A 15,249-nucleotide genomic window follows, 5' to 3' on the forward strand; every position below is an offset into this window, starting at 1 on the left:
TATCATTGCCATTATTACAAATTGATGCATTTCTCCTGAGAATAAGAACTGGAATGTAATTAATAAAGGATTATTGTGGCAAGAGAAGTGATAGATTAATATATCAGCACATGGGGTGTTAAGAAACCACAGTAGTGAGTGCTGTAAAAATGCTTATAACTATATAATTACAGCAAATCCACAAAGTGTGGATCCAGATCAGATCTTCTCAAAGTTTGTGGTTGGGCTCAGGTCCATCTCTCTTACAATCTAATGAAGTAGAATGTTCAAGCACATACTGCATTAGCAACAGAAAAGAGTTTACATTATTATTTTTTAATCAATGGACCTTACTCTCCTCTCACTTACACTGCTATAATTTAGGAGTAACTCCAAGGAAGTCAGTAACTCAAGGAGCAACTCCAGTGTAAAGCCAGCCTATGTGAAAGGAGAATCAGGCTGTGTGTTCTGTTCTGAAAAAAATATACTGGAATTAACAAACCTTGACTTTTTTAAAAACTTACGTCATCTGCTGTAACCGTCATGACACTTCTGCTTTTCTTCATTATAGAGATGAAAAATGCACCTGTTCGTGCCAACCGCTCTTGTTCAATCCAATTTCTCCCCAGACAGTAAACCTATAAGAAAAAGTGGGAAGCCTTTGTATTCTTGAGTAATAAGCTATGTAGTTGATTGATAACATGGTTAGCTGGCTTACAGCTTGCAGCTAACAGCATGTTTTCATAAAGCGCTTTGCAGCAGAAGTCCAAGCACAAGGATCCCAAGTGTCTAATTACACAGAAGTATAACATTCCATTTGCAAAATAATAATTTAATTAGTAATGAGAATTCTTTTAAAAAAAATCAGTGTTCTCAGAGTTTGGGAATATAAGCTTTGTAACAACTAGGGCTGTCAAACAATTAAAAAAAATCAATCACGATAAATCGCAAGATTAAAAAATAATCACTATTAATCACAGGTTTAATTGCATTGTTAAACAATAGAATACCATTTATTTAAATATTTTTGGATGTTTTTCTACATTTTCAAATGCATTTATTTCAATTACAACACAGAATACAAAGTGTACAGTGCTCACTTTATAGGATTATTTTTTATTACAAATATTCTTCTTATTTACGTCACCTGAAAGTGAGACCAGGTGTTCACGTGGCACTGTTGTAGCCGTGGTTGCAAAGTATTCCAGTAAACACTTCCATGCTGATAATGGGTTCTGCACATTCATTTTCATCATCGGAGTCAGATGCCACCAACAGAAGGTTGATTTTCTTTTTTAGTGGTTTGGGTTCTTCTGACAGCATATTCCACACCTCGTCTCTCTCAGATTTTGGAAGCTACCTCAGATTCTTAAACGTTGGGTCGAGTGCTGAAGATATCTTTAGAAATCTCACATTGGTACCTTCTTTGTGTTTTCTCAAATCTGTACTGAAGTGTTCTTAAATTGAACACTATGTGCTGGGTCGTCAACTGAGGCTGCTGTAACACGAAATATATGGCAGAATGGAGGTAAAACACAGAGCAGGAGACATACAAGGAGTTGAGTCACAAATTTAATTAACACTTTTTTTTTTTTTTAAGCAAGCAGCATCGGCATAGAAGCATATCCTCTGTAATGGTGGTTGAAGCAAGAAGGGGCATACAAATGTTTAGTATACTGGAATACCTTGCAACGCTGGCTACAGCAGTGCCATGAGAACGCCTGGTCTCACTTTCAGGTGACATTGTAAATAAGAAGCGGGCAGCATTATCTCCCATCAATGTAAACAATTGTTTGCCTTAGCAATAGGCTGAAAAAGAAGTAGGACTGAGTAGACTTGTAGGCTCTAAAGTTTTACATGATTTTGATTGGTTATGTAACAGATACAAATCTACATTTATAAGTTGCACTTTCACAATAAAGAGTTGCACTACAGTACTTGTATGAAGTTAATTGAAAAATACTATTTCTTTTGTTTATCTTTTTTACAGTGCAAATATTTGTAATCAAAAGTAATCATATAAAGTCAGCCCTGGACACTTTGTATTCTGTGTTGTAATTGAAATCATTATATTTGAAAATGTAGAAAAACATCCAAATATATTTATAATACATTTAAACTGGTATTCTATTATTGTTTAACCGTGTGATTAAAACTGCGATTAATCACGATTAATTTAATTTTTTTTAGTTAATCACTTGAGTTAACTGTGATTGACAGCCCTAGTAACAACCTTAGAAACATAGGACCAAATCCTGTGGTTCCTACCTAGTTTTTTAACAAGTCCTTACTCAGAAGTATATCAGAGAAGGTCCCAGGTTTGAGTAAACTGGCCCTTACAAAAACTAGTAAGAGGAGATATTTGTATTCATATTTTAACTCATACAGTAACTCTCACAAATATAAAGGCTCTATTCAATATTATACATGCATGCATCCACTTCTATACTGTAGCCCTCTCTTGGGTGAGACACTGCAGCCACTTTGGGCAAGCAGCACTACACAGCAGCATTTAGAAAAAGAAATGAATAATAACTAACCAGATGAAACTGCAGAGGAAGACAGAACATAATCATTCACTCACCTAGGAATTTGGCCAGGGCACCAGGTGTTAAAAATCTTACTCTTTCTTACTATGAACTGAGTGCTCATGAAAAGGTGCCAGAGGGACAGCTCTGAAAAGGAAAACCCTTGGTGTTTTTCAAAGAACAGGTACAGCTCCAGTGCAAGCTTTTGCACACTGTTAATATGTCTCTACCCTGGCTTGGAAAGATTAACTCTGGGGTGAGAGGACAAATCACTAACTGGCCTCTCTGTTGAGGCTACCAGTAAAGGGGTCAAGTAGTACCAGTTATGGTGGTGGCTTTTATGGTGAAGACAACTCTCCAGAGGAATTTAACCAAGACCAAACAGCCCTCAGATGGTGAAAGCTTTCAGATACTACCCATGCCGCTCAACTTTAATACACTAAGGCCTGGTCCACACTAACCCCCCAATTCGAACTAAGGTACGCAACTTCAGCTACGTGAATAACGTAGCTGAAGTCGACGTACCTTAGTTCAAACTTACCGCAGTCCAGACGCAGCAGGCAGGCTCCCCCGTCGACTCCGCGTACTCCTCTCGCCGAGCAGGATTACTGGAGTCGACGGGGAGCACTCTGGGTTCGATTTATCGCGTCCAGACAAGACGCGATAAATCGAACCCAGAAGTTCGATTGCCTGCCACCGAACCAGCGCATAAGTATAGACAAGCCCTAAGACTCCAATCCCTGTAGTCAGGGGGAGTTCAGACATGAAAAGAATGTAGTATCAAGCCATAACTGTGTGCCAAGAGCCACCAAAATCATGCACATATTAATTAGGATTAAACCACTGAGGATGAGGTGTTTGTAACATGCTCAGTATCATGCATGTTCAGACAGCATTCACAGGCTATTTCAAAATGCATGATACTACTTCACAATTCAAACAGATTCCTTCCTGGTTCAGAGGCAGCTATAGAAATTCTAACACAGTGTAACAACTGTGCTCACATTAAATGCCATTTAGATTACACCACCACCACACCATTTACAGAAATAATGCATAAGAAAAAAAATCCAACTTGTTCTAAGGAGAATGCTTTGGGTTAACGAGCAAGAAGTGTTTGATCAGAGAGATCTAGAAAGCTACCTTACCATGCTACAAGGACTCGATGCTCATGCAGCTGCTGCTCATTTTATGAGAAAAGCATTGCCGCATATCCTTTCCCTTTAGAGTATATCACCCTGCAAAGAACATTAACATATGGTGCCAGCAATGTAGCTAGGTCCGATACCAGTCCCAGCTGTGACACAAGCACTACACATGCTTCCAGTTGCTTTAATTCCCGTAGGGATTCAGACATCTCTCTCACACCTACACCTCTTCAGGGTTTTTTATATATATGTTTTTCAGGGTTTTATATTACACACATACGTATACACACACACACACACACTGTGCGTGTGTGTGTGTGTGTGATTTAAAAATCACACACAGACACATACACACCCCTTCATCATCAGCCAAAGCATTCAAATCCCTCAGATCCACGCCAGACATCCTCATCTGTAAGAGCACAAGCACTATCACACAGCGCTGCAAGGTATTAGTTCTATATTCTTTGCTGCAGCAGCACAGGGGAAGAGCAAAATAACCTTTTTAAAAGGCACCTAAGAGCTGGGGGCAGAGGGTGGAGGGCAGAGGTACTGCACAGGCACAAATTGTGACCATCCTGGGGCAGAAGCCCACAAGATACATGCTGAGCATAAGCAAATGAGGATGAGGTAGGGGTTAAAGCTGTGGAACAAGTGTTGACAAAATGGCAAAAATTGGAGCATTCTGATGATTGCCTCTCAACTGCACTGCAATGTCACTACTTAGATGGGCAGGGTTTAAATGAGCAGCCTAGAGATGAAAGGCTCCATATCCCATTAACAACCTAACAACATCCTGTGATGCCACAATAAAATAGTGAGTCAAATGCAGTGATGATGCTGTAAATTACATCTTCTTGTGCCAAAACAAGCTGTCAGCAACACAAGGACGATTTACCACCATGGAGGGCAGATAGTCTTTCTGTTACTGTCAAATGGGATTTCTGCTGGGAACAGAGCTTTAATTTTCACTCAAGCCCCATACAAGCTGCTCTGGTCGCACAGTTTACAAAACCACTAAACCACCACACCCTCCACCTGCTCTAGTCATGCATTCTTTCTAGCCAGCACTCTTCAATTTTGGCCTTGTACCCGTTCTTTATGCCCATCCTTGCAACTGAGGTTCTGGCATCACAACCTGGTCCTCCAGCAAAGTCTCGGATACCAATGACCTCGCCTAGGGTTATGCAAAAAAAATCAGTCTGTGTACACAATTAGGGAATTTGCTTCAATGACTTTTCTACAGAAAAAATGCAATAAGGAAGAACAATTTTATTCTGATACATGCATCTCCAAGCAATGCCAAGGGAAACACTGAACATTTCTGTCAGAGTTAATTGCTTCCACAAATATAGATTTAATGGGTATTTTAGTGAAATGAGCTACAGCCTTCTCAGCCTGAATTGAAGCTTTCACGGGGGGGGGGGGGGGTGACATCTCCATGGATTATCTATCTAGGTTCCTTTTTGGCTCCCCATCATTCTAGTAGGTAAGAGATTAGGGTTCTATTCTGCAGAAAAACAGAAATGTCTCTGTGTAGATTTATTTTATTTCCCACATATTTGGATTGAAAATTATATAAAACTAAATTTCTGTGCTATATAGATCCCTGAATTCTATTACATTATAATAAAAAAGCTCAAACTACTCATTTAGTTTCCTTCAAAAAGCACCACATATACCTTACCCAACTCTTCAGTATGCCACTGACAAAAAGTAAAACAAATTGCTGTACCATGTGCTCACGACCTCTCCCTGTCTTTGCCATGGAAATTAAATTGTTGAGAGGGCCACTGATAGAGCATCATAGCATGTTGTGACTTAAAAGAAAGACCACCCTAAGCTAGTACCATGTCCCATTTTAGAGCACATTATGTCCCACAGTTAAGAGCCAGACCAGGTGTCTCATTCCTCAAGGTGACAAAGGCAGGATACGTCATATAAAGCTCTCAATAACACATTCATTTCCAGCTAGCAGCAGGCATTACAGTCAAAAAAGAAGACTAACTCCTGTCTCATCTGCAGGGCTAGCGCTACAATACGGTGCTGATAAAATGAGAAGTGATTGAAATGTCAGCAAAAGGGGAAACGAAATAGCTAATAATGAAAGGAAGGAGTAGGTGGAAAAAACCCTCTAAACAGACTGTGCAGTTGATGGAATCCCTCTTAGGCTTGGTCTACACTACGACTTTAATTCGGATTTATCAGCTTTAATTCGAATTAACCCTGTAACCGTCCACACAACGACGCCATTTAATTCGATGTAAAGGGCCCTTTAAATCGATTTCTGTACTCCACCCCAATGAGCGGAGTAGCGCCAAAATCGATTTTAGCAATTCGAATTAGGGTTAGTGTGGCCGCAATTCGATGGTATTGGCCTCCGGGAGCTATCCCACAGTGCATCATTGTGACCGCTCTGGACAGCAATCCGAACTCGGATGCACTGGCCAGGTAGACAGGAAAAGCCCCGCGAACATTTGAACTTCATTTCCTGTTTGCCCAGCGTGGAGAGCACAGGTGACCACAGATACCTCATCAGCACAGGTAACCATGCAGGCTGATAATCGAAAAAGAGCACCAGCATGGACCGTGAGGGAGGTACTGGATCTGATCGCTGTATGGGGAGAGGATTCAGTGCTTGCAGAACTTCGTTCTAAAAGACGAAATGCAAAAACTTTTGAAAAAATTTCCAAGGGCATGATGGAGAGAGGCCACAATAGGGACTCTGAGCAGTGCCGCGTGAAGGTCAAGGAGCTCAGACAAGCCTATCAAAAAACAAAGGAGGCAAACGGTCGCTCCGGGTCAGAGCCGCGGACATGCCGCTACTACGCCGAGCTGCATGCAATTCTAGGGGGGGCTGCCACCACTACCCCACCTTTGTTCGTGGATTCTGGGTCGGGGATAGTCTCGACGCCTGAGGATTCTGCCGATGGGGTAGAGGAGGAGGAGGAGGAGGATGAGCTTGCAGAGAGCACACAGCACTCCATTCTCCCCAACAGCCAGGATCTTTTTCTCACCCTGACTGAAGTACCCTCCCAAGCCTCCCAAGCCAGTACCCAAGACTCTGACCCCATGGAAGGGACCTCAGGTGAGTTTACCTTTTAAAATATAAAACTTGTTTTAAAAGCAAACGGTTTTTAATGATTACTTTGCCTGACTTTGCATTCGCGGTCAGTTCAGCTACTGGAAAAGTCTGTAGCTACTGGAAAAGTCTGTTAACGTGTATGGGGATGGAGCGGAAATCCTCCAGGGACATCTCCATGAAGCTCTCCTGGAGGTACTCCGAAAGCCTTGCCAGAAGGTTTCTGGGCAGTGCATCCTTATTCCCTCCTCCATGGTAGGACACTTGACCACGCCATGCTTGCAGCAAGTAATCTGGTATCATTGCTTGACAAAGCCTGGCAGCGTATGGTCCCGGTGTTTGCTGGCATTCAAGCAACATCCGTTCTTTATCTTGTTGTGTAATCCTCAGGAGAGTGATATCACTCCTGGTAACCTGGTTGAAATACGGGAACTTAATTAAGGGGACAGAGGTGGCCGTTCCTACTGGGCTGTTTGCCTGTGGCGGAAAATAAATCCTTCCCTGCAGTTAGCCAAGCGCAGATGGGAAATTGGCCCTGAGTTTTTCGCGTTTGGCTAGCAGGGATCTTCCCTGTTACCAGCCACGCGGTGGGGGGAGGGTACCGTGATCATCCCAGAGAATTCATGGCGAGGGGGGGGGGTCGGCGGCGGGGGGGGGGGGTAGTTTGGTGCCTGCAGGGATCTTCCCTGATACCAGCCACGCGGTGGGGGGAGGGGTACCGTGATCATCCCAGAGAATTCATGGTGGGGGGGGGGGGTTAGTTTGTTCTCTGGTGCTGCTGAATGTTAACAGAAAAACCGCAGCACTCTACTTGCCTGAAGGGGCCCAGACAAGCCCCCCCACACTGCCCCCCCCCAACTGGCTGAGATTGGCCAGGCTTCTGCAGCACTCTACAGGCTATGCTTGGTATGTGGGAAAGGAGGGTGCAGAAGCTGTAAAACAATGGCTTACCATGGCCGCATGCAAGCCGAATTCTGTTGCCCAGACCTGTGATCTCTAGCAGCAAAGCCACAGGCACTCAGCATTAAGAGGCAAAATGCGACCTTGCACAGAAATCACATGTGCTATGTAATGTGAACAGTGTTGGTCACCGTGAAAGAGTATAAGCATTGTTCTGCAAAATGTAGCTTTTAAAACAATTCTCTCTTTTTTCCCCTCCCTACAGCAGCTGCAAATTCCTCAAGCCTCCCTCCTCCATCCCGAAGGTTATCACAGATAAGGCGTCGTAAGAAGAAGACGCGGGAGGACATGTTTTCTGAAATTATGCAATCCAGCAGGAGTGACAGAGCTCATCTGAATGAGTGGAAGGAAACAGTTTCAAAGTATAGGAAAGAAGTCAGTGAACGTGAGGAGAGGAGGGACCAACGTGAGGAGAGGAGGGACCAACGTGAGGAGAGGAGAGACGATCGAGATGAGAGATGGCGGCAGGAAGACCAGAGGATGAAGGATGCAACGCTGGGGCTGCTCCGGCGTCTGGTGGAGGTTCAGGAACGGCTGCTGGAAAACAGACTGCCGCTTCAGCCCCTGTTCCACCCTCCCCCCTCCCCATGTTCCGTATCCTCCTCACCCAGACGTGTAAGAACGCGGGGGGGGAGGCTCCGTACACCTTCCCATTCCACCCCAGTAGACAGCCCAAGCAAAAGGCTGTCATTTTTTTAACCTTTTCTTTGTGGCTTTTTCCTTCCCAGCAATCCTCCTCCCAAATACCACCCGGGTTCCCTCCCTCTTTTTCTAATCTATTAATAAAGAATAAATGATTTTTAAATGATAGTGACTTTATTTGGTTTGAAAGAAAGATGGGGGAAGGGGCAGGGTGGGTTCCTTACAGAAAATCAGTCAGTAAAGGGGGAGGGTTTTCATGAAGGAGAAACAAACAGATATTTCACACGGTAGCCTGGCCAGCCATGAAACTGGTTTTCAAAGCTTCTCTGATGCACAGCGCTTCATGGTGTGATCTTCTAATCGCCCTGGTGTCTGGCTGCGCGTAATCAGCAGCCAGGCGATTTGCCTCAGCCTCCCACCCCGCCATAAAGGTCTCCCCCTTACTTTCACAGAGATTGTGGAGCACACAGCAAGCAGAAATAACAATGGGGAGATTTCTTTGGCTGAGGTCAGAGCGAGTCAATAATGAACGCCAGCGACCTTTTAAACGGCCAAATGCACATTCTACCACCATTCTGCACTTGCTTAGCCTGTAGTTAAACAGCTCCTGACTCCTGTCCAGGCTGCCTGTGTATGGCTTCATAAGCCATGGCATTAAGGGGTAGGCTGGGTCCCCAAGAATAACTATGGGCATTTCAACATCCCCAACGGTTATTTTCTGGTCCGGAAAGTAAGTCCCTTGCTGCAGCCCTTTAAATAGAGTAGTGTTCCTGAAGACGCGAGCGTCATGAACCCTTCCCGCCCAGCCCGCGTTGATGTTGGTGAAACGTCCCTTGTGATCCACAAGTGCTTGCAGCACCATTGAAAAGTACCCCTTGCGGTTTATGTACTCGGTGGCTTGGTGCTCCGGTGCCAAGATAGGGATATGGGTTCCGTCTATTGCCCCACCACAGTTAGGGAATCCCATTGCAGCAAAACCATCCACTATAGCCTGCACATTTCCCAGAGTCACTAACTTTCGTAGCAGCACCTGAGTGATTGCTTTGGCTACTTGCATCACAGCAGCCCCCACAGTAGATTTGCCCACTCCAAATTGATTCCTGACTGACCGGTATCTGTCTGGCGTTGCAAGCTTCCACAGGGCTATCGCCACGCGCTTCTCAACTGTGAGGGCTGCTCTCATCTTGGTATTCTGGCGTTTCAGGGCAGGAGACAGCAAGTCACAAAGTTCCATGAAAGTGCCCTTACGCATGCGAAAGTTCCGCAGCCACTGGGAATCGTCCCAGACCTGCAACACTATGCGGTCCCACCAGTCTGTGCTTGTTTCCCTTGCCCAGAATCGGCGTTCCATGGATAGAATCTGCCCCATTAACAACATGATCTCCAAAGCACCGGGGCCTGTGGTTTCACTGAATTCTGTGTCCGTGTCCATGTCCTCATCATGCTTGTCGCTGCGCTGCCGCCGCCGCTGCCTCCTCGCCTCGTTTTTCTGGTCCTGGCTGAGCATAAACTCCACGAGAACGCGCGAGGTGTTTGCAATATTCATGAGTGCTGTCTTGACCTCAGCGGGCTCCATGCTTGCCGTGGTATGGAGTCTGCAGTGTTCACCCACCCAGGAAAAAAGGCGCGAAAATGGTTGTCTGCCGTCCGTTGCTTTCATGCAGGGAGGGAGGGAGGGAGGAAGTGAGGCTGTACCCAGAACCACCTGCGACGATGTTTTTTGTCCCATCAGGCACTGGGATCTTAACCCACAATCCCAATGGGCGCGGGAGACTGCGGGAACTATGGGATAGCTATGGAATTGCTACCCACAGTGCAACAGTGCAGAAAATCGACGCTAGCCCCGGTACTTGGACGCACACCACCGAATTACTGTGCTAGTGTGGCCGCACTTATTTCGACTTTATACAACCTGTTTCTCAAATCCGAATTATCTAAATTCGGATTAATCCCGTAGTGTAGACATACCCTTAGGCAAAGCCAAACACGTCACATTTTTATTTGAATTTCTTTATAAAACAACAAGATGGTTAACACCCTTCCTATATACAATAATCAAATCACAAAAAGAGAAAAAAGAAGAGAAGAGCTAACTCTCTCTTCCGGCCAACCAAAATACTTAAAAAAAAAATCAAAAAACCACAACCTTTACTTATAATTGAGACTCCCTTATATAAGCTGAGTCAGACAGACATCACTGCAACAGCATGAAAAAGGCTCCGTAGCTAAAATGTTAGCAGATAACATCCCTCTCATCTGTTATAGGGACATCTCAAACACAAACGCTCACTTTTTTAAAATCATATTTCTATGAAGATTTTTATTCTCTCCTGTATGGTTATTTCCTTTGGAAGGATCCTAGCCATCTTGTTCTTTGGACAATTATTAAACTGGCTGCTCATTTAATTTAGACAGTCTCTTGAATTTCCCTTAATTTAATTTCTTTGCAGAATTTGAGTTGGAACCCATCTTCATGTATCACTTGTATATATTTGAAAAAAATAATCCTTATATATAAAATGTTTTCTAAAAAAATCAAGAGTGAAAGCTCCAGACATCACTAAAGACAAAACTAATAAGACAAAGGCTCTGGAGAGGTTTTGAATCATAGAAGCATAGGCCTGGAAGGGACCACAATAGGTCATCTAGTCCAGTCCTCTGCATACAAGGCAGGACTGAATAACAACTAGATCTTTCCTGATAAGTGTTTGCCTAACCTGATCTTAAAAACCTCCAATGACAGAGATTCTATAACCCCCCTGGCAATTTGTTCCAGTGCTTAACTACCCTGACAGTTAGGAAGTTTTTCCTAATGTCCAACCTAAACCTCCTTTGCTGCAGTTTAAACCCATTGCTTCTTGTCCTATCCTCAGAGGTTAAGAAGAACAATTTTTCTCCCTCCTCCTTGTAACAACCTTTTATGTACTTGAAAACTGTTATGCCTTCCCCCCCAGTCTTATCTTCTCCAGACTAAACAAACCCAATCTTTTCTCATAGGTCATGTTTTCTAGACCTTTAGTCATTTTTGGTGCTCTCCTCTGGACTTTCTCCAATTTGTCCACATCTTTCCTGAAATGTGGCACACAAAACAGGACACAATACTCCAGCTGAGGTCTTATCAGAGTAGAGTAGAAATACTTCTCATGTCTTGCTTACAAAACTCCTGCTGATAAATCCCAGAATAATGTTTGCTTTTTTTGCAACAGTGTTACACTATTGATTCATATTAGCTTGTGATCCTTTATAACCCCCAGATCCCTTTCCATGGTACTCCTTCCTAGGCGGTCATTTCCCATTTTGTATGTGTGCAATTGATTGTTCCTTTCCAACTAGTTATGCATCCACCTTATAGTAGCTCCATCTAGGCTATCTTTCACTATTTTTCTTTTTATGAAAAGGTCATGCGAGACAGTAACCAAAGCATTACTAAAGTCAAGATATGTCACATCTACCGCCTCCCCCCTTCCATAAGGCTTGTTACTCTGTCAAAGAAAGCTATTAGGTTGATTTGTTCTTGACAAATCCATTCTGTTACTTATCAGCTTATCATCTTCTAGGTGTTTGCAAATTGATTGCTTGATTATTTGCTCCATTATCTTTCTGGGTACTAAAGTTAACACGGCTGGTCTGTATTTCTCTGGGTTGTCCTAATGCCTAATTCCCTTGGAATAAGGACAAACCAGGGAATTAAGGACAGAAATAACCAAAATTTCATTTGGGAAAATGCAAGCTAGCATAACAGAAGAAAAATAATCAGAATCCAAGATATTAACTTATTGGGAGATAAACTTGAAAAGCAGTAGTAGTGAAAGAGATCTAAAGTGATAGCTGAAAGAAAATTAGACATGACTATGCAGTGTAATATGGGAACAAAGATGATAAATCCCATTGGGTTGCATGCATAGAGGCATTAAGCCCCACACCAAGGCGATGAGTCTCTCTCAGGACTTGTCTACACTACCGCTTAAGTCGATGTAAGTTTCGTCACTCCGGGATGTTAAAAACCACCCCAAGCAACATACCTTACATCAGCTTAAAGTGGTGCCTACACTACGTCAGTGGGAGACGCTCTCCCGCCACCAACATAGCTTCTGCCTCTTGTTGAGGTGGAGTAATTACATCGATGGGAGAGTGCTCTCCTCTCAACATAACTAGTTTTCACCAGATGCGCTACAGCGGTGCCAAGATGTCAGTGCAGCAACACCAATTTGGCGCGGTAATGAAGACAAGCCCTATATATAACTCTTGTGCAACTACATCTGTATGTTCAGTTCTGGGAACATCATTACCATAAAGTTCTAGACCAATTGATGAGACTGCAGAAAACAACCAATATTAAAGGGCTAGAGGAACGGACTTATTAGGAAAGATTAAAATAGCAATGGATATAACTATAGCTTTGCTAAAAGATAACTAAAGTGAAGACACATTAAGAGTTTATGAAAATTTATAGTGGTAAACATGAAGAGAAAAGAAGAATTATCTATTGTGGTAGATGGGGCGCAACAAGTAGTAACAAGCAGGACAGTTTTTTTAAAAAGGAACAATTAAGATAAATATTGGGGGTGGGGGTCCTGTCTTGATAGTAAGATCTTTCGGACCAAGATACAGTCTCCTAAGGAAACCCTGATTCCTATAAGCCTTTAAAACTAGGGTGGACAAAGCACTAGAAAACATACTGTAGGGAAGAGTCCCACTCCACTAGTGGATCACTTGTGATCCTCTAAGAGTACTGTTAAATCTAAACCAGCTTTCCTTGCTAATTCTTTACCAATTTTAAACATGAAGTATATATCCAGACTGCAAATCATATTATACACTTAGAGCCTACATTTGATGTGGATTTCATTTTAGATGACTACATTAAAATCTGGGTACAAATCTGGATCATTATGTTTCAGTGTTTTTACGCTAGTTACCCAAACACCTGGGCCTCATAACTGCTTTAAAGAAAACAAGAGGCTTACCTTAATTTCTGACAACTTAATCATACCTTATCTTAATTTTTAATCAGATTATATCCACCAGCAAACCAAAACATCTGACCTGTACAAGCTTGCTAATTAAACTTGAATGTTTTCCTGTCCATTAGTGAATAATTTTGCTCTCCTATTTTCCGAAGAAAGGAATTTATCCCAGTGGACTAGTTAATGCTGGGTAAAAGAGAATACCTGAAAGCAATGCTGCCCACATTAACAGGCTTCCCAGTAATAGTCTAAACTAAAGAGAACCCTATCATCTCAGAGGTTCTCTAAGCTGCTAACCGGTACTAAATGAGAGTTAGTAAGCAATGTGTTAAAACTATCTATAAATAATATAAAATATGGTGGTCACCTTATCTAGATCATAAGATTCAATCAGTACCTAAAATGAAAGATCCTTGCAGAAGCAAGGAAGCTTGTCTTTCTTCACTGGGTGAAGCCTTGTGCAAGTCTATGGTGTTACTATTATATAATGTGTATCTGTGTGTGTGTGTGCGCGCGCGCGCACACAACATTATATAATAATTAGGAAAGGAAAAAATTAAGTAAGTCTAACACTCCACCTCAACATCCGAAGAAGTGGGCTGTAATCCACGAAAGCTTATGCTCTAATAAATTTGTTAGTCTCTAAGGTGCCACAAGTACTCCTGTTCTTTTCACTCCACCTCAATTTATCCAACATGAGTGTTCTGTATTTTATCAGTTTTAGCTATTACTATTGCAATCATCACACATACAATTCTAAATGAAATTTTAATGCTATAGCACTAAAGGTGGATTAGTCCCCTTTGGGTAACAGGATACTGATACTTTCAGATATGTGTCATTGATTCAAGAGGTTTGCAGTGATGGAATCATTGTCTGCAGATTTTCTTGTACAGTGGCCTTTAAAATAATTTGGTTGTCAGTCCTACAGTTAGTGGACTGGTATCCATAGACTCTCACAGCACACACCACAACTTGCCCCTTTTTGTTTAGCTCACAATGTAACAATTTATGAGTGCAGTATACTGATCAGGTTACTGGGTTTGTTGCTGTATGCATATATTGTGTTAATTCACAATCAGGTTTGTCAGAAAACGTGCCCAGGAAAAGAGGGTGGTTCCTAATATTTACATCTCTTGGTGAACACATGAAGAACAATGCTGTGATAAGCTGGCTAGTCCCCTTTACCCACCACACCCCCAGACTTCCTAAACAGGTTTCTCCATTAATTTCTCACACAGGGGAGAATGGGGGGGAGGAGACTTACTAGAGTTTAAAGACAGAAATCCTCTAAAGAATTCAGATGGTTAAGGGGAAGAAACTGTTCACAGTCCTTGAGAAGCTGGGGATATCTGGGAAGGTAGTCCTACTAGGGTCCCTGTAACTGTACCAGTCACCTCCCAAACACCCCTTTGTTGCCTGAGGTTGCTCTGCAGGTGTCTTACCTCGGTTTCCCCCTTTAGGCTCCTCATTAACTCACAAAAGGTTTCTTTGTTCAGTAATACCCCACCGTAGAGTCCAGTTTTATTGGCATAAAATTCAAAATAAACACAAGGAAGTCTTCTCCCCAGCCTTAACCTGGGCACAGCCCTTGCTCCCTGAGGTACTGTCTCAAAATTCTCCTGGCATCTCATGGCCTTTCCTGCGTTAGCAGGCGACTCCAATCCCTTCCTAGCTGGACCATCTCCACCACTCTCAGACTTTCACTTTCTGCAGTTCCTCCACAACTTCCTGAGCATCCTCCCCATGCAGCTTCCTACTGCTCTTACAGGGCATTCACCTGAGCCTATTTAGTAACTAGGGTTGGCTGTCCCTAGGTCTCTAGCCCTTAAAGGAGCAAGCCACCCTGTTATAGTCCCCACGTGAAAGATGGAAAGACTTTTGGTAAAATAGGTGTGTGTGTGTAGGCCTTTTGTTGTTTTAATCCTTTTTTCCTGTTATGT

General features: G+C 42.9%; 1 protein-coding gene across 1 annotated transcript in view; it reads right to left on the bottom strand.

Moving 5' to 3' along the window:
* The window catches only part of PDE4B (phosphodiesterase 4B), a 403,030-nt gene that overhangs the window by 347,029 nt on the left and 40,752 nt on the right, over window positions 1–15,249 (bottom strand). The window contains exon 2 of the mRNA XM_054038005.1: window positions 504–617. Coding sequence (XP_053893980.1) covers window positions 504–545 — 42 coding nt within the window. The 5' untranslated portion in view covers window positions 546–617. The remainder of the gene's footprint in view (window positions 1–503; window positions 618–15,249) is intronic.

Source organism: Malaclemys terrapin, chromosome 8, assembly GCF_027887155.1.
Source record: "Malaclemys terrapin pileata isolate rMalTer1 chromosome 8, rMalTer1.hap1, whole genome shotgun sequence".
Taxonomy (NCBI): Eukaryota; Metazoa; Chordata; order Testudines; family Emydidae; genus Malaclemys; species Malaclemys terrapin.